Source organism: Setaria viridis, chromosome 5 (genome assembly GCF_005286985.2).
Source record: "Setaria viridis chromosome 5, Setaria_viridis_v4.0, whole genome shotgun sequence".
Classification (NCBI taxonomy): domain Eukaryota; kingdom Viridiplantae; phylum Streptophyta; class Magnoliopsida; order Poales; family Poaceae; genus Setaria; species Setaria viridis.
In genome coordinates this window covers 7,771,690-7,789,081 of record NC_048267.2, presented here as the reverse complement: position 1 = coordinate 7,789,081, position 17,392 = coordinate 7,771,690, and the positions used below count along the sequence as shown (strand labels likewise).

Here is a 17,392-nt window from a genome sequence, read left to right as displayed (position 1 = left end):
TGCAGGTGCTCGAAGCAGAGCGCACCACGCCTGACGTTTATAGCCTCGCCATCACGGTAACTAAACTTGAGGCCGGCATAGGGCACGGTGGAGAAGGTGACAGGAAGGCCCCTAAAGGTGAGGCGTCGTCTAAGGACAAGGAGGGGGTTGACGTGGCCTTGCAGAGGGGTGGAGACGAGGAGGACGCGGGGCGGAGGAGGAGACGACATGGGTTGGCTTGCTGCAAATCTGCAAGTAGGAAAAATATAATCAAACTCAATCCTATATTACATTAAAATGACAAATGCTATTGTAATGGTTATAATATGATCATAGAATTTTATTTAAAAAAATAATCCATCTCTAGTTATTTTCTCTCTCTTCCCTCCTCCCTCTTCTAGGTCTAGATCTAGATGACAACCTAATGAAGCTAGAAATGATGGATAGAGTTGAAAAATAAAGTTGGAATGGCACAAACTTACCTTTTATACCCACCTCCTCCAAAGAAAACAAGAGCAAAACATCCCCCCTTAAATTTGGTATTTTCAGAGTTTTTCCCGAGCTCCTCTCGGGCAAGCTCAAATGGAAGGTTGGTTGGGGAATAAGCTTATTGTGGCTTTATCTAAGCAACATTTGTGCTAGCAGGTCACCTAACGCACGGGCACTAGCCCGGTGGCCCGGTCACCTTTGTGCTGGTGGTGCCAATTCCGCCCGCCAGCACGCTAATTTTGACGTGCCAGCACAAATCGTTTCGGGCGTAGTGAGAGACAGGCAATGGTATTTCATATCTGTCGGCCTATTTTTACAGTGAAATTGATCGACTGATGTGGCGTGGTGGGTTGGGGTGCTTTGATACGATTTGAGAGCATAGGACAAATGATTTATTTTCCTTGAAACAAGTTTGAGTACGATTGATGCGAAAACAATAAGATCATGATAAACGAGCAACAACTTGGTACTGGAGGTGTTGATAGCCCACGACACATCCTCAAACTTCAAATGTATTTTTTCTGATCGAGACAACGAGTGGTTCCGTTTTCTTATTTCATTTGGACCACCATATTGTCCATGATACAACAAAATGTGATCTGATATGAGTTCTTTTTTCTTATTTTGTTATTTTTAAAAAAAAATTAACAAATTAGATTTGACTTTTTTCAAAATTTTAACATATGTTTTTGTTGGCGTATTAACCTTTTGTGTTGAACTGGTTTGGTGCATGCAACTCAATAGTTTTCAACATTTTGGATGTACTATTTTATCTTTTTTCACTTAAAGTTTTGAACTCGTTTATCAAAATATTCAAATAAATTTCACGAGTTGTTGAAATCCATTAAACATTGTTAGTTATAGAGATTCAATAAAAATAAAAACTAGCTTGCACCTATGTGTTGTGTTGCGGCCATTACTGGTGGGGAGAATCACTCAGACACGTGAGCTATTTAGGATGTATGATTTGTAAGCATCTATGTTCTTCCACCAGATGCACTAGTGACATTCAAATTTGTAAACATTTGCCCCACTACCTATATACGTGCTTCCATCTTTCATGGATTACGTTTAAACACACTAATCGACACAGTACGCCGAGGTCAACTACAGGCAGCAACACAGAGAAATCACTTCGCTTCTCCTCAGTCAGCCTGTAGCCCTGTACTGCTCGGCGCTGTGCTCACCGATCACTGCACTGGGTTTTCATCCCCTTTGGCATCCGGGTAATCCGCCCTCTTCTTGTACTTATACCATCTCGCGATGACGAGGTAGACGAGGAAGTAGATGAGGCTGAGCACGGCGAACAGCCAGAAGAAGTAGTCGAGGTGGCCGCGGTTGAGGTTGTCCGGGGATCCACCCGAGCTCACCGTGCCTGGTGGTGACGCGCGTCACGACGGTCACCAGCACCGTGCTCAGGTAGTTGCCGAGCGCGTGGGTGGTCAGCGCCAGCGCCGTGCACAGGCTCCTCATGGCGTCTCGGGCGCCTGGTCGTAGAAGAACTCGAGCTGTCCCACACTCCCACAAAGGAGAACACCTCCGCGGCGCCGGCGGTGAGGTACTGCGGCACCTGCCAGAAGATGGAGATGGGCACGACGTCCCTGGCCCCGTACAGGCCGCGCCGCGCGACGGCGTGCAGCCGGACCACCTCGAGCGCGCCGGCGGCGAGCATGGCGAAGACGGAGACGGCGAGGCCGACGCCCATGCGCTGCAGCTGCGTGAACCCGCGCGGGCGCCCGGTGACCGAGCGCGCCGCGGGCACGACGAGGCGGCCGTAGACGGGCACGAGGGTGACGATGCTGAGCGTGTCGAAGATGGTGAGCGACGCCGAGGGGATGCTGAACTTTGGCCCCATGCGCAGGTCCAGCGTGTTGCCTAGCAGCACGAACATGGTGCTCATCTGCGAGAACGCCGCCTGCAGCACGATCCCGGTCGCCCAGACCGGCAGCAGCCGCGCCACGGTCTTGAGCTCCTCCACCTGGGTCACCGTGCACAGCCGCCACGCGCTCGCCGCCGGCGCCTCCTTGTCCCCCGCCGTCTCCACCGCGGACTTGTCGAGGAACCGGAACTGATCCGTGTGCTCGAGCTTCCGGCTCCCGGCGATGCCGGACTCGCCATCGGCGGTCTCGTGCAGTTGCGACGTGTCGGCGGGCACGGCGACATCCCACTTGCGCGCGGACGCGACGAGCACCTGCGCGATGCGCGTGAGCGGGCTGCCCCCGGGCCGCTGGTGCCGGTACAGCGGCGTGCCGAGGAAGAATGTGGCGACGGCGACGGCCATCACGGCAGCGGGGATTCCGAAGCCCCAGCCCCAGCCGACGTGCGTCTGCACGTACACCATCACCGACGACGCCACCAGCGCGCCGAGGTTGATGGAGAAGTAGAACCAGTTGAAGAAGGAGCTCTTGCTCTTCTGCTCCCTCGCGTCGCTCTCGTCGAACTGGTCGGCGCCGAACGACGACACGCACGGCTTGATCCCGCCCGTGCCCAGCGCGACGAGGTACAGCGCCACGAACACCGCCGCCGTCTGTGGCTCCGTCGGGTGGCACACGCCGCCGTTGTCGCACGACGACGGCACCAGCCCCTTCACCGACGACGTCATTGCCAGCATTGCCAACCCCTGCAAGCCGGCCAACAACACATCGGAAACAATTTATTCTCTCTCTCTTCTTCTGCATGCCAATGGGGAAGAAAGTCAAAAACCCCATGAGCTCATCCATCGTTCGAGCAACGAGCTTACGAGGATGTAGATGGTCATGAAGCTGGCGATGGTCCAGTATCTCCCCAAGTAGGCGTCGGCCAAGAAGGCGCCGATGAGGGTCGTGATGTAGCACGTCCCGATCCAGTTGGTGACTTTGTTGGCCGCGACGGCGTTCCCCTGCCCGAGGCGGGTCTTCATGTAGTTCACCAGGTTCTCGCAGCACTCGTTCGCTAACCCATTATCATCGGACGCAGGCAACAGCCATTCAATCGGCAATCCATTTGGGTAAAATTTGCGGAACCCCCGCTAACTTAGGTTTGAGGTTCCCTTCCCACGTTATTCAGCTCTGTTGCAAAAACCCATCGATATAGAGAAACCAACGGCCAAACTTGCCTCGTGATGCCTGTTAGCTTTATTCATTGTGCTGCATTGGTTGTCTTTTTTCTTTTTTTGAAAATAGCAAAGCCTAGTGTGACAATGTTTAACCTCTCGTCATCAATCCTATATGTTGAATTTCTAAAAAAAAATGTCGACATGGTACTCCTAGAAGTATCTGATTTTGATTAAGAAAAACCATATTGATGCGCTCGCAATTTGTGAAAACACGTTAAATCACTTAATCATGTACACACTTGGGTGGTCTTTGCAACAAAACTGGATAGGGATCAGCATTTGCAATAAAATGGCTTAAAGGGGAATGTCAAACTTCAGATGACTTATAGGAAGAAGACTAGCAAATATGCCCGTGTGTTGTACGGAAAGAAGAAAATCATTGCGCGTCCGAAAACACATGGCACAAAACCTGGTAATAACTTATGGTCTATATCAATTATTTTAAAATACATGTAAAATTTGTGCACAAATAGGTTCATTAACATGAAGGTGCCAGAAACAAGCGACAGTGACGCGCGTGGCAAAGCCAAAGACCATACACGGTCTGCTACTGGTAGTGAAGCTTGTTACCAAAGAGGGAAAGAATGAGTAGCAAACATCAAGTGCCGCAACAGCAGCTTCCCTGCAGACAAGCTTTTTGTCCGCGCCAGTGTAGCCTTCTGTGAGTCTAGCAAGTTCCTCTAGATTCACGTCAGGGCCGCATGGTACGCTGCGAGTATGAATCCGGAAAATATATGCACGGTCAGCTTCATTTGGCGGTTGCACATTGAGCAACCGAAGTTCATGCCTTCTTCTCCTCCCAATCCTCGCTCGTCTCCACCAAGGTCCCAAGCAAGGAAACGAACGATGAATTGAAGGGAAACCTTACTCGTAGTCGCCCTTGAGAAGAGTCTGCTACAGGCTCATCGAGCGCCGCTGCTCCGGTGGGCCCCTTGAGAAGAGTCTGCTACAGGCTCATCGAGCGCCGCTGCTCCGGTGGGCCCCTTGAGAAGAGTCTGCTACAGGCTCATCGAGCGCCGCTGCTCCGGTGGGCACCTGCTCGGCGAACGCCGCCGCTCCACTGGGCACCCGGGATCTCGCTTGCCGAGCGCCGCCACTCCTGGGCACACGGGATCCCGCTTGCCGAGCGACGTCCGTGTCCTTCGATTCGCCGAGTCCTAAAGCCTGGAGGCAGCACATCGGTCGGCCCTTGTCCCCGGCTCTCACCGTGTTTCCTGCGGAAGCGTCAAACGGCATGCATCCGCCGCCGCCATTGCTGAGCGAGTCTGACAGGATAAGGCAACGAGAGAAAAGATAGAAGGCCGGCTGGTGTAGAGACTACCTGAACTGTTACAAGGACTGCAGGTTTATTATGAAAAAGTTGAGAGAATTTTTTGCAAAACAACCACGATGGTTGGAAGAACCAACCGCTCCTTAATATTAGGTAGAGATTAAAATTTGACCATCTATCAGTCATCAGTGGACGACGGACACAGCAAGGGAGGAGTGTACTAACCGAGGATACAGGGCATGCACGCCAGTTGCCGGTGCCCTTCTTCACGGCGGGGTTCCCTTTCATATCCACGGTACCATCTTGGTTGTACAAGAAATCTGCCACAACGTTTTGTAGCGAACATGAACTCATTAGGTCATAGTTTGTGATTTTGGTGATTGAGTGATAACATAGTCATTGGAACTAATGGATTGTCTAGCATATATCTCGTAGGTTTTCTAGGTTCCAAGTATGCAAACTAAATCATGGTAAGGTTCAAATCATGGTATTCAAGTATCCAAATTATGGTATTCTTAATATCCAAATCGTGGTATTTAAGTGACCAAGCCATGGTATCTAGAATTATTCTATGGTGTTTAAGCATCCAAATAACAAAGAAAATCCAGAGAGAATAATTCTAGAGCATCCAAGTGACCGTATTCTTGGTGCTTGCTTTGGACAAGTTGAAGAGAAAAAGGAACCATCGGATGTTCTGATGGTCCACCTGAGAAGCGTCAGAGCAACCATCGGACGAATTGGTACAACTGCATGCGGTTGTCTAAGTCAAGACCACCGGATGTTCCGATGGCCTATTTTCTAGTAGCGTCGGATGAATTCTGAGGGTAAGACTTGGAAAACGAAGAAAACCCTATAGCACCGGATGATCCAATGATTAGGAGTTGGAGGTATTGGACAAAGCATATTTACTTTGTGAAGTTCCAGAGAGATTTTGGTCAGAAAACCATCAGCACTGGATAATCCGATGGGGGCATCGGATGAAGCGCCGGATGAATTCTTGAAAAAGTTGGGCTCAGGGGAGCCAACGGCTAGTTGCACCGGATATTCCGATGCTACCTAAAAATATACCATCGGAACATCCGATGGTACACTTTAACTAGCCGTTGGAGCAATGACTCTTTGATACCTTGGGCTATTTATACCTCCTCTACTCGTCCATTTGATGTTGCTGGATTCATTGGATATCAAGACTTATCAAGAACACATTCAAGCCACCAAAAGTGCCTAAGTGATTTATCAAAGGCTTATCACAAGCTTAGAAGAGTGATTAGTGCTAGTACAGGCCTAGAGAAGAGAGAGTGCAAGGTGTGCCTACCTTGTGATCGGTTCAAGGAGTGAACCACAGCTGTACAAGGTGTGCTGGTGCCTTGGAATCTTGGTAGCTCGCTGGCAAGTTTTTGACCCTTCGGCTTGGTGTGAAGCGGCGTCAACGACCATGTGCGGGGGACGTGGAGATCTCCTTCCTTCATGGAGAAGCTCCTTAGTGAAGGCGGCATCAAGGTGAGCGGGGAACTTGGCGTGAGCCTTAGTGGTAAGTCAAGGGGTGTCCCGGAAGAGACTTGGTAACTGGGAAGTAATACTTTTTGTGAGGGCTTCGACAACGTGGACTAGTGGTGGCTTAGTGCTTACCGATACCACGGGATAATCCTCACGTCAAGAGTTTGCTTCCCCTCATCCCCATCTCATACGTTTCCGCATTTTATACATGCAACTTGTGTGCATTTATTTTCTTAGTGTAGTATTTTGCTAGGACTAGCTCTAAGTTGCAAAATTTGTTTTGGATGAGGGTTTCACACTAATCAACCATAGTTGCACGTCTTGATAGTATGATCTAGTTTATATTCTGTGAATCGGTAGTGAAAGCTATAGGTTAAAATTTTAGATTGTCTAATTCACCCCCTTTCTTTTAGCTACAGCACCGATTCCTTACGGCGTTTCTTCGTTCGATCAGAAAACCAGGGTGGCTTCCTCTCCCCCTGCAAAGCGTGCAACTTTCTATGCTGAAAATTCAATGGGATGAATAGTCTGAATGAGTTGGCTACGAAAGGAACAGATGTGGATTTTGTGGTGAAGTTTGATAGAAGGCCAACAGTGTGTCTTGGCCCTCGTTTCCAGTGGCTGAGTTAAATGCATCTGAAATAGAAATCTCGTCAGCTTGGTTCTTCAGACTAAAACCGGAACCCACTGATGAACCAAATCAACTGCCGACTATAAGAACTTAAGTGCAAAATTTCTTAAGGGTAGGGGAAATGAATGGATTGCTAAACTTCATTGTGTGGCACTTGAATTTTCACAGGAACATTGAGAAGCTCAAAAAAATTGAGCTGAACCTGCTCCATAAGACGTCTGCAAAGTGAACATATTTGAGCGATATCTAGCAGAATTGCAGAAAACGCCAAGATTTGACTATCTGAAACCGAACTCGCCCCGAAAAATTAACATTCGAGGCGTTAATCGAACTTGAGAAACCGCTTGGGCAAATGAAGAGCAACGTGCAAAGAACCACACAGATCCACTGGGCTACATACTGAACACCCAAAGGCCAAAGCATATAGAAGAGAAAAGGATTCGGAATCGCTTGGTTCTCCACAAATCAGCTACTGCATGGAAACCGGAAGACGAGGCCATCAGAATTCAGAAAGCATTATTAGCTCGTACCTGCGCAGTGGACTGGGCCAAGAACAAGAAGCACAGGACTTCAGCTACGCCACGTCGCCACGGTTTTTCTTCTCGGTCCAACAGCTATGGCGATTGGTGTGGCTTGGTGAGTGATGACGGAATGATAGAGATCAGGACATGCGGTGACTCTTTCGGTGGCCTAGAAGAACTGGGAGACTAGTAAAGTCTTCGTAATCTATGAGCACCTCCAAGATGAACCAAATATATTCCTAAAACTTTATTTTAGAAACTAGTAGAAAAAATAATGCTCCAACAGTGCCCAATTTTTTGGCGCGTCCGACCCTAGCGTCAACATGAGCTATTTTTGCACCCCTCCCGCTCACTCCCAATCCTAACGTCAAACTATATAATCTTAACTAAATACAATGTATATTTTGTGAAAATATATCCCCTTAATGACTGTAGTGATGCAAAAATCTATATAAAATGACACTGCTAACTAAAGATAAAAGATTTTGAATTAGAACAAATATGGATGGACTTGTATTTGTGGTCAGATGAAGGCGCTGGGTGTCTATATTGCTCTGATTCGCAATGTGTTGGTTTGAGGAATTATTAAATTCGAGGGATGCCTAGTTTCATTTGTCTGTTAGATTCAATCATTCGCGGCACGCGGCTTTTTTAGGAGCTCAACTTATTCCATAGATATTGATAATTGGGATCAAGCATTGCACATAAAACTATCACATGACATCCAAACAATTGATTCCCCCAGGCATCTACAGTGATCTACGTTTAAACACACGAACTCGCACGAACAAACAGAAAGCCAACCACAGAGAAATCAATTTGTTTCCGCCTTCCCCTTTCAGTCAGCCACTATCCCTGCACTGTTTCATGGCGTGCTCAACTGCTCATCAGTGCTCCTGGTTCTGCTCCCCCTTGGCGTCCGGGTAATCCGCCGTCTTCTTGTACTTGTACCAGCTGGCGATGACGAGGTAGACGAGGAAGTTGAGGAGGCTGAGCACGGCGAGCAGCCAGAAGAAGTAGTCGAGGTGGCCGAGGTTGAGGTTGTCCGGGATCCACCCGAGCTTGCCGTGCCTGGTGGTGATGCGCGTCACGATGGTCACCAGCACCGTGCTGAGGTAGTTGCCGAGCGCGACGGTGGTGAGCGACAGCGCGGAGCACAGGCTCCTCATGGCGTCCGGCGCCTGGTCGTAGAAGAACTCGAGCTGCCCCACGAAGGTGAACACCTCCGCACACCCGATGATGAAGTACTGCGGTATCTGCCAGAAGATGGAGATGGGCACGACGTCCTTGTCGCCGTAAAGGCCGTGCCGCGCGACGGCGCGCAGCCGCACGATGTCGAGCACGCCCGCGGCGACCATGGAGAAGATGGAGATGACGAGGCCGATGCCCATGCGCTGCAGCTGCGTGAACCCGCGCGGGCGCCCCGTGTAGGAGCGCACCACGGGCACGATGATCCGGTCGTAGATGGGGACCCAGATGATGACGCTGATCGTGTCCACCATGGAGAGCGTCGCCGAGGGGACGCTGAACTTGGGCCCCATGCGCTGGTCCAGCGTGTTGCCCTGCAGCACGAACATGGTGCCCATCTGCCCGTACACCGTCGCGAACACGATCCCGGTCGCCCAGATTGGCAGCAACCGCACCACGCTCTTGAGCTCCTCCACCTGGGTCACCGTGCACAGGCGCCACGGGCTCGCCGCCGTCCTGTCCGCGGCTGTCTCGACGGCTGCCTTGTCGAGACACCCGAACTGGTCGGTGTGCTCGAGCTTACGGCTCCCCTTTATGCCGCACTCCCCGTCCGGGGTCTCGTGCAGTAGCGACTTGTCGGCAGGCACGGCCACGCTCCACTTGCGTGCGGACGCGACGAGCACCTGCGCGATGCGCGTGATTGGGCTGCCTCCTGGCCGCTGGTGTCGGTACAGCGGTGTGCCGATGAAGAAGCTGACGACAGCGATGGCCATCACCACGGCAGGGATGCCGAAGCCCCAGCCCCAGCCGACGTACGTCTGCACGTACACCAGTACCGTCGACGCCACCAGCGCGCCGATGTTGATGGAGAAGTAGAACCAGTTGAAGAAGGAGCTCTTGCTCTTCTGCTCCTTCGCGTCGTTCTCGTCAAACTGGTCGGCGCCGAAGGACGACACGCAGGGCTTGATCCCGCCAGTGCCCAGCGCGATGAGGTACAGCGCCACGAACACCACAGCCGTCTGCGGCTCCGTCGGGTGGCACGTTCCGCTGATGTCACACGACGGCACCAACCCCTTTACCGACGACGCCATCGTCAGCAGCGCCAGGCCCTGTTTCAATCAGTCATGCACAAATGATGTTCTTGCTGGCAGTGGTAATGGTAAAATGAATCCATCCATCATTCAGGTTGCGCACTTACAATGATGTAGATGATCATGAAGCTGGCGATGGTCCAGTATCTCCCCATGTAGGCATCAGCCAAGAACGCACCGATGAGTGGTGTGATGTAGCACGTTCCACTCCAGTTGGTGACATTGTTGGCAGCGATGGAGTTCCCCTGGCCGAGGCGGGTCTTCATGTAGTTCACCAGGTTGGTGCTCATACCGTAGTACGCCAGCCTCTCACAACACTCGTTGGCTGAAGAACCATAAGGGCATCATATATTCAGATCAGCTGCCACCATCGGCCTAACAAAGGCAGAGCAAGCAGAGCAATGGAGAAGGACGAACAAGGAACAGAGGAGTGCACTGACCGAGGATGTAGGGGCAAGCGCGCCAGTTGCCAGTGCCCTTCTTCACGGCCGGGTTCCCCTTGATGTCAACAGTCCCATCTTGCGTGTACATGTCTGCAACCTCTCCCATGGCGTCCCTCAGATGGCGTGCAGCTCAGAGAGTCAGAGGCCTCCTGTCCTGCGAGCATGTAACAATTCTGTTACTGAAGATTCAGTGAAATAGATAGTCCTAGATGCCAGTGAATGGAGCAAATGTGCACAAGACGCGCTGGATTCTCAGAGATTATTCTAGTGTCATGTATGATTAGGCATGAATTTGAACATCACAAGTTCACAACAGAAACAACATCATGCTGGATTAGGCAAGCAACTGAACCCAAACTAACGACTCAAATACAAACATTTCAGATATTCAGTACAGACATCAAAAATTCTTCTAGAAAATTCGTTTGGTCGAGGGGAAAAAGGACTTAGGGCTTGTCTGGATAGAAAAACGTTTGGCAAAACGACTTCTCCTAACTGTATAACATGGATAAAAAACGATGAAATATCTATAATGCTCTCTTATCCTTTTTATTTTTATTTTTCATTTTTCTCTTTTCTTCCCTTATTATTTCTCCTCTCCGCCGCCTCCTGCCCTCCTTTTCCCCGTCGCTCGGCTCTTGCTCGATCCCTTGCCTCGCCGTCCTCGTCTCCTTCCCCCGCACCGCCGGCGCCTTCCGGCCGCACCTCCTCCCCTGCGCCGCTTCCACCTCACTCCCAGCGCTGGCCACCTCCACCTCGTGGCGCAGCACCAACCGCCTCCACCCCACACTGCAGCACCCACCATCGCCCCACCCTGCAGCGTCCGCCACCGACCGCACCTCCTCCCCTGCGCCGCTTCCACCTCACTCCCAGCGCTAGCCACCTCCACTTCGTGGTGCAGCGCCGGCCGCCTCCCACCCCACGCCGCAGCGCCCACCGTCGCCCCGCCCGCCGTCGACCGCCCATGTTGCGGCAAGCACGTGGCGGCGAGGCTGGGCCGGGCCACACCGATGGCCGTGGCGTCCAGTCGTCTTAGTGAGGTAGTGGCAATTTTCTTGTAATTGCGTCCAACTTCAAGGGTATTTTAGTCTGCTGGGGATGCGGGTTGGGGGAGCCGCGGGGAGATAATTTTTTTTGGCTCCCCCTCCCTCAAATGGCTCCAGAGAACAGATTTCAGGAGGCTTCTTCCCTAAAACTGTTTTGCAGATGGCCCTTTGGCAGAGTTTCAGCTTCTGTTGGTGGAGAAGTCGTAGCTGAAGCCGTGCCAAAGGGGTCTTAATTTGACTATCAGCCACTTCAGCTTTCCACACTAACAATGGGGAAGCTCTGAATTTGAGCCAAACCTATCTCCCGAAGGAACTGGACATACAGTTCTGAACACAGAACACTACAGGTCCACCCCCAACATTTCAGCGTACTTGCCACTACCAAGTTGAACGGCCAAGAAAATCAATCTGAGCTCTAATTGAATATCTGATGCACTAAACTGCATCAATTCTTGATGCGTAAGAGCAACATATGGGTGCGAAGTGAAAACCGATACTCCCAGAGCACAGAAAGATTCAGAATCACTGGATTCTCCACTCATCTACGGCTGCAGCTGGCCAGGACTGAATCAGAATCAGGAAGGCGAGGGGGGTCGCTCGTACCTGCCTGCTCGGGAGACTACACCAAGAAGCGCAGCCAACAGAAGGAGGACTGGACGAGGTAGGCGCCAAGATGAACACTCATCCAAGCATAATATCCAATCCAGCTAGGCCACCAAGAACTTTGGGGGTCCAAGCCCCCAAAGGCAAAGTGAGTCTTTTGATGGATGCTTCCTACTTTCCCAATCCACTAAACTAAAGGAGGTAGAGAAGCAATGATGGTCTTAGCCGCGCAGGCCAGGCCTGGAGGGGGGCCTTCAATTCTTCTCCGTGCTGCGGCTATGGCGACGGGTGTGGCTTGGCGAGTGCCGAATGGTGGCAGAGTCGGACTGCCAGAGATGGGCCAGCACGTGCACTGGGAGTCTTTGCGGTGGTGGCGTATAAGGACCGGGAGGCGAGGCCAAGGCGTGGCGCTCACCGAGGCGTGGGGTCTTTGGGAATCCTCCACCTCTTCTTTCTGTCACGGTTATTGACCTGTTTCAGATAATCAGATTCAGTGCTGGTTCCTATGTTTTTACAGCTCGTGTTCCCGGGAGGGGAAAAGGAGGGATTCGTGCTACTCCATTTGGGGGTGGAATGATGGTTGGCCTCCTAGGATGCACGTGGACCAGCAGCATCTCCATCTTGTCAACCTTTTTCCAGTTTCTAACAAGCAGTAGCATGTGAAATGTGCAAGCCTTCTTCTCTTATGGTTTCTAGCTATTTGGGAGCCCGTTTCCTCCCTTGGAGAGACATAGGGGTGTTTCATCCCGAGCTAAACTTTAACTCCTATCATATCAAACGTTTAGATATTAATTAGGAACATAAACTATTTACAGAACCTATTGCACAGATTGAGGCTAAACGGCAAGACGAATCTATTAAGCCTAATTAGTCCATAATTTGACAATATGCTGCTACATTAACCATTTGCTAATGATGGATTAATTAGGCTTAATAGATTCATCTCACCATTTAGCCTCCATCTGTGTAATTAGTTTTATAATTAACTCATATTTAGTCCTCTTAATTAGTCTCTGAATATTCGTTGTGACACGGACTAAACTTTAGTTCCAGAATCGAACTTCGTACTCTCACTCTGGGTGTGCACCGCGCAGTGTGGTGATGGCTTTATTGATGTATCCTACTGTATTATTGTTCTGTCTTCGGAGAGACAGTCAGAACGCCCAAAATGCTAAATCCAACTGTTTTCTTCCTTTTTTCAAAATGCACGGAACTAACATTTAGAAATTGTGGGCGTCTGCCTGTAGCGTGGTTGGTTTCCTCATACAAGGAGCGGTCAACTACTGCTGAAGATGTCTGTGGAACGCTGAATGATCACGCGACAATGACGCCCAAGATAGCGGAACGACGCAGGTTTTCGTTCCCACTGCGAGGAGGACAGATTCTGCGTGCCATGACAGCAAAGAAAACGATGGACTTGGGACTGTGACTCGCCAGAGATCTTTCCTTTGGAAAATCCTTCCTGCTGTATGGTAATATCCAAACGACCTGATTATGGTGGACCTTCCAAGAAAGCAACCTAGATACTAGTCTGAAAAGGGAGGGAAGGATTAAAAAAATTTATTTTCTTTCCTTTACCTTTCTATGTCATAAAAAACTATACTAGTAGCTAGTATGCTGATGATGGAGGGAATCTTTCAGTGTATGAATAATGCAGTCTGTGGCGGATACTCCTCTGCTTGCTTCGTTGCTTTTGCTTGAGCACTTGACCAAAGGCAGTCCTGGCAGGCCAGCGTCTGATTAGTATCTAAACCACGAGAATCTTGTCCACGTATGCGCCATCAGAAGAGGAGCGCAGCGTTCACAAGAGAGGCAAGCGGCATGAGGTGAATATACTACTATATTTCACCCTCCATCCACACGGCGTGCAGGCTAGAAGACAACAAACTAGAAAGAGATGAATATTCGGCTGCCGCCTGTGCCACCGAGCATAACGTTCACATGATGATGTGATGATCCGGCGGATGATACCGACATGACGATCAGAAGTCCATGCGATTGTTCAAAGCTTATTGCCGGGCAGGACAAGGCGAAGCGGCGTGGAATGGAATTGGGTAACAATGGCGAGAAGAGATGGCGTGGCCGAGACGCGCCGCTGGTGTGGTGTTTCATACGGAGTACTCCTACTATACTTCCAGATGGAAACGCAGCCCAACCGAGCATGTTTCCATTTTACTGAATACGCAGGCCTAGCAGTGGTACGAATGAATACTACGCGGGGGTAGCCAGGTTCTTGGAACGGGGATGAACCTGGACGCTCGCATCATGCGCGGGCGTACACTGTCACTCGCTGTCTTTGACTACAGGTGCCAAAGAAGGAAGGTTGCTGATGCAAGCCTGCTTGTTGCACACAGTCCATGGACAGCTGGATGCATACAATGCCGGAATCTGTGAATAATATCCAGCGGAGCGCCCACAGGACCTCACTGGCAGGAGTACGTCTGTCTGTCGTCTGGACACAGACGGCCTCATGCAGATTATCCTTTTTCTTTACTTTTCTTGTTTTTTATAGGAAAAAAAGAAGAAGAAAACAGTTGGAGAGAAGAACATAATAATCTGAAACGAAGGGGGCGATTACGACGATGCGCAGTAGCAACTCAGCGGCCTACTAGATCATACCCAGGGTGTTTTGGACTGGGCGTGCGTGGAGGACGAGAAAACCGATCGGTTCCACTAGCGTCAGGACTCAGGAGCGGTTCATGAACGGATCGGAGCAGGGGAAGGAAGGAAGGAAGGAAGGAAGGAAGGAGGAGACTGGTGGTGGGCGTACCTGGAATGAAGAGTCAGCCGGGCGAGGGCGCCGGCGGCGGCGCTGGTGGAGCAGGAGGAGGCTTGGAACCTGGAAGCGACGCGAGGACGAGGATATCTGCGGCCGGCCGCCACTCGTATCGTAACTTCCGGGGCGCGGAATCTCCCCCTGCTGCCCGTTCTGTCCCGCCGCGAGGAGGATGTGAGACGAGGCCAGGAGGAGCGCGACGGGAAACAACCGCCTGCTTTGACCCCGCATTTATAGCCGCGGGCCGCGGGGCGGGCGGCAGATCGACCGGGTCGGCCGCGCGAGCGAGCCCAGCCCAACCGCCGAAGCGCGCGCACGGGCGTGCGTGCCTAGCAGGAGTCGGTTGGGTCCCGGAGGAGTGAACGCGATGGGCCGAGGAAAGCGAATATTTTCCGGGTCGAGGCGCCCGCTAGCGCTAGCGGTGGACTCCCCCGTCCGATGCGATGGCGACCGGTCGGCGGCGGACGCCGACTGGTGCGCGCGCGGTGTGGATGGGGCGTCGCGGCTACGCCGCCGTATACTTAAATACTCGTTGGGATGTGGGGCGCAAATTATACTGCCGGATTGGCACCACGGCTGATCGATTGGGACTTGGGGCAACCCAATCGGAGACCCCCCCCATTGCTATTACTGGATCGGGGACAAAGCAACCACGCCCTGGTTTTGGACCGCCGCGGCGGCGCGGCCGGCGGGTCCCTTTCCGCCGCTGCCTTGTGCGCATGCCACCAGCCGCAAGCCCGCAACTGCGATTGCAAACAACACGGGGGCACGCCCACATGGTTCGGGACCGGCCTACCCTACCACCCTAACGTTATCCCGCGCCGTTAAGGCACCCACAATAGGGCCGATAGGTTATCTATAAGCCTGCCACATAGGAGAGAGAAACAAAGAGAGAATGTACTTTTGTTAATTCTGGCGAGAGTCGATAGCACGCATCCCCATGTTGTACGCGTCCCACCGCGTCCTCACCTTTTCTTCTCTCTTTCTTCCTCTCCGCAACCATCTCTCCGCCAGCCCACATCCTCCGCTGCTTCGGCCACCGGCATGGGGCGGAACCTCAACACGGCCGCCAGAGGAGGCCGAGGCCGGGGCGCAAGCAGGGTGCGCGCCAGCCAGGCGAACCCTAACGCGGGGCAAGCGCGAGGAGTGGTGGAGGACAAGACCCAGGACAGGACGCGGGCGATGCCGAGCGGACACGATGGCCACGAACGGCGTTGCCCAGTGCAGGGGGAGGGAGGCAGGGGCGCGGCCACGACTACCGAATCGTAGCACTATGCCTCATGAAGAGAAGAAGGAAGGAAGGAGGCCGGGCACGGCCGCTGGTGTAGTGCGCGGTGAGGAACAGGGCCGCTGCCACCCCGCCGAGGTGACTAGGGAGCAGATGAGGCCGTCAGAGCACGGCCACCGCCGCGGGTAGCCTCCAACGGAGGCGGAGCGCGGCCTCGGCGTAGTCGCCGCGAGAGGAGCGCCGTGGTGGAGGTGACGAGGCACTCCACCGACTCCGCGGCACGGCCAGGCCACCACACTGGAGGAGACGGTGAGGCCGCGGCCATCAGGTCGCCATAGAGGCGGTGGTCGTGGCCGCTGGTCCACCGCGTTCGAGGAGGAGCGCTGCCGCCGGCATGGGGAGACGGGGGAAGATGGGGGAGGATGAGGAAGAAGGCGGGGGAGGACGAGGAAGATGATTAAAAAAAACTCTAACAAGTAGGGTCTACTAAATTTAGAAACAAATATTATAGTGAATCTGTTGGGTGACTGTGGGTGACTGATCTACAGCTATTATCTATAGCTGATGTGGACAAGTTATAGAGAATGCGCTCCCTACAATAGCTATTGTCTATAGCTGATGTGGACAAGTTACATAGAGAACACACTCTCTGCAACTATTGCGGGTGCCCTGACCTCGTGGCACGCCTCCTCACGCGCGCCTACGTATCGTCAGCCGCTGAGCCCTACCTAGGGGTATGTATGTACGCTACGTTCATTCCAATTTCCAAAGCAGGCCGCACCTCCATCGATCGGTGGTCCGACGACACTGCTAGTGCTAGGCAAGCCAAAGCCAATAGAGAGTCGACGACGTCAGTTGCAAATGCTTGCGTCGATTATTGAAAACGGCCAACATGCATGGTTGAACCAGGCCATATATCTCAGCGCTCTCACGAGGCGCCGGCGTACACTTGCCAGGCAAACGCGTCGGCAGTTCAGAAATCAAAACGGTGTACGCGCAAACACATTAATAAGTAGGAACCGTTATCGAAAGCTTCCAAACAAATCGTGAATTCCTTTGCGCAGGCAGCCCTGGGTACGACTATTTTTGCGTGTTTGACAACTCACGCACAAATCGCAATTGTGTGGATAGATAAGTTTTTTTTTAAAAAAAAAAACAATGCGGATCTTAATTGCATTTGCACTAGACGACAAACAAAAAACAGGTGCGGATGTGGGATGTATCCAAAACTTATCATCATCTAGAAACGAATCAGGGGCGAAGCTAGGCTTAAATTGACCATGGTGCCCTGCTCAAGAAACTAGCATAATTTTACTAAATTATATGGTGATTTTGAGCTTAATTAGTGGATAAAATTTTCTTACCCTGGTGCATGTGCACCAGGTAAGCCCAACGTGGCTTCGCTCATAATGTAGACAATACTGCATCGACGTGGCACACGTGCCCTCGTCCTCGTGCAATTTTATTTGAAGATCTTTGTTTTCACGATGGATCTGCACCGGTTTCAGTAACAGGTGCATTTGACGTTAGATGCGG

At 51.9% G+C, this 17,392-nt stretch overlaps 1 protein-coding gene and 1 pseudogene across 5 annotated transcripts; both read right to left on the bottom strand.

The window, feature by feature from the left end:
• Positions 1-1,366: 1,366 nt before the first annotated feature.
• On the bottom strand, positions 1,367-5,120 carry LOC117856176 (protein NRT1/ PTR FAMILY 8.1-like; annotated as a pseudogene).
• Positions 5,121-8,157: 3,037 nt separating this feature from the next.
• On the bottom strand, positions 8,158-14,838 carry LOC117857566 (protein NRT1/ PTR FAMILY 8.1). 5 transcript variants are annotated; one of them, XM_034740298.2, is made up of 4 exons: positions 14,623-14,838; positions 10,201-10,357; positions 9,868-10,085; positions 8,158-9,778 (listed from the first exon to the last, which is right to left on the bottom strand). In XM_034740298.2, the coding sequence occupies exons 2-4, from the start codon at positions 10,307-10,309 to the stop codon at positions 8,369-8,371; spliced, it is 1,737 nt and encodes a 578-aa protein (XP_034596189.1). In that variant the 5' UTR covers positions 10,310-10,357; positions 14,623-14,838; the 3' UTR covers positions 8,158-8,368. The 5 variants fall into 5 exon arrangements, with proteins under 5 accessions (XP_034596189.1, XP_034596192.1, XP_034596193.1 ...); XM_034740301.2 differs by having other exon boundaries at positions 10,201-10,352; XM_034740302.2 differs by lacking the exon at positions 14,623-14,838 and adding an exon at positions 11,853-12,450 and having other exon boundaries at positions 10,201-10,352.
• Between the last annotated feature and the right edge of the window lie 2,554 nt (positions 14,839-17,392).

Excerpts from the sequence above, each read along its gene's own strand:
- LOC117857566 (XM_034740298.2), bottom strand. The coding sequence starts at position 10,309 with ATGGGAGAGGTTGCAGACATGTACACGCAAGATGGGACTGTTGACATC. Across the intron at positions 10,086-10,200 it reads CGCTTGCCCCTACATCCTCG|CCAACGAGTGTTGTGAGAGG; the intron begins GTCAGTGCACTC and ends ATGGTTCTTCAG. Across the intron at positions 9,779-9,867 it reads TCATGATCATCTACATCATT|GGCCTGGCGCTGCTGACGAT; the intron begins GTAAGTGCGCAA and ends TGATTGAAACAG.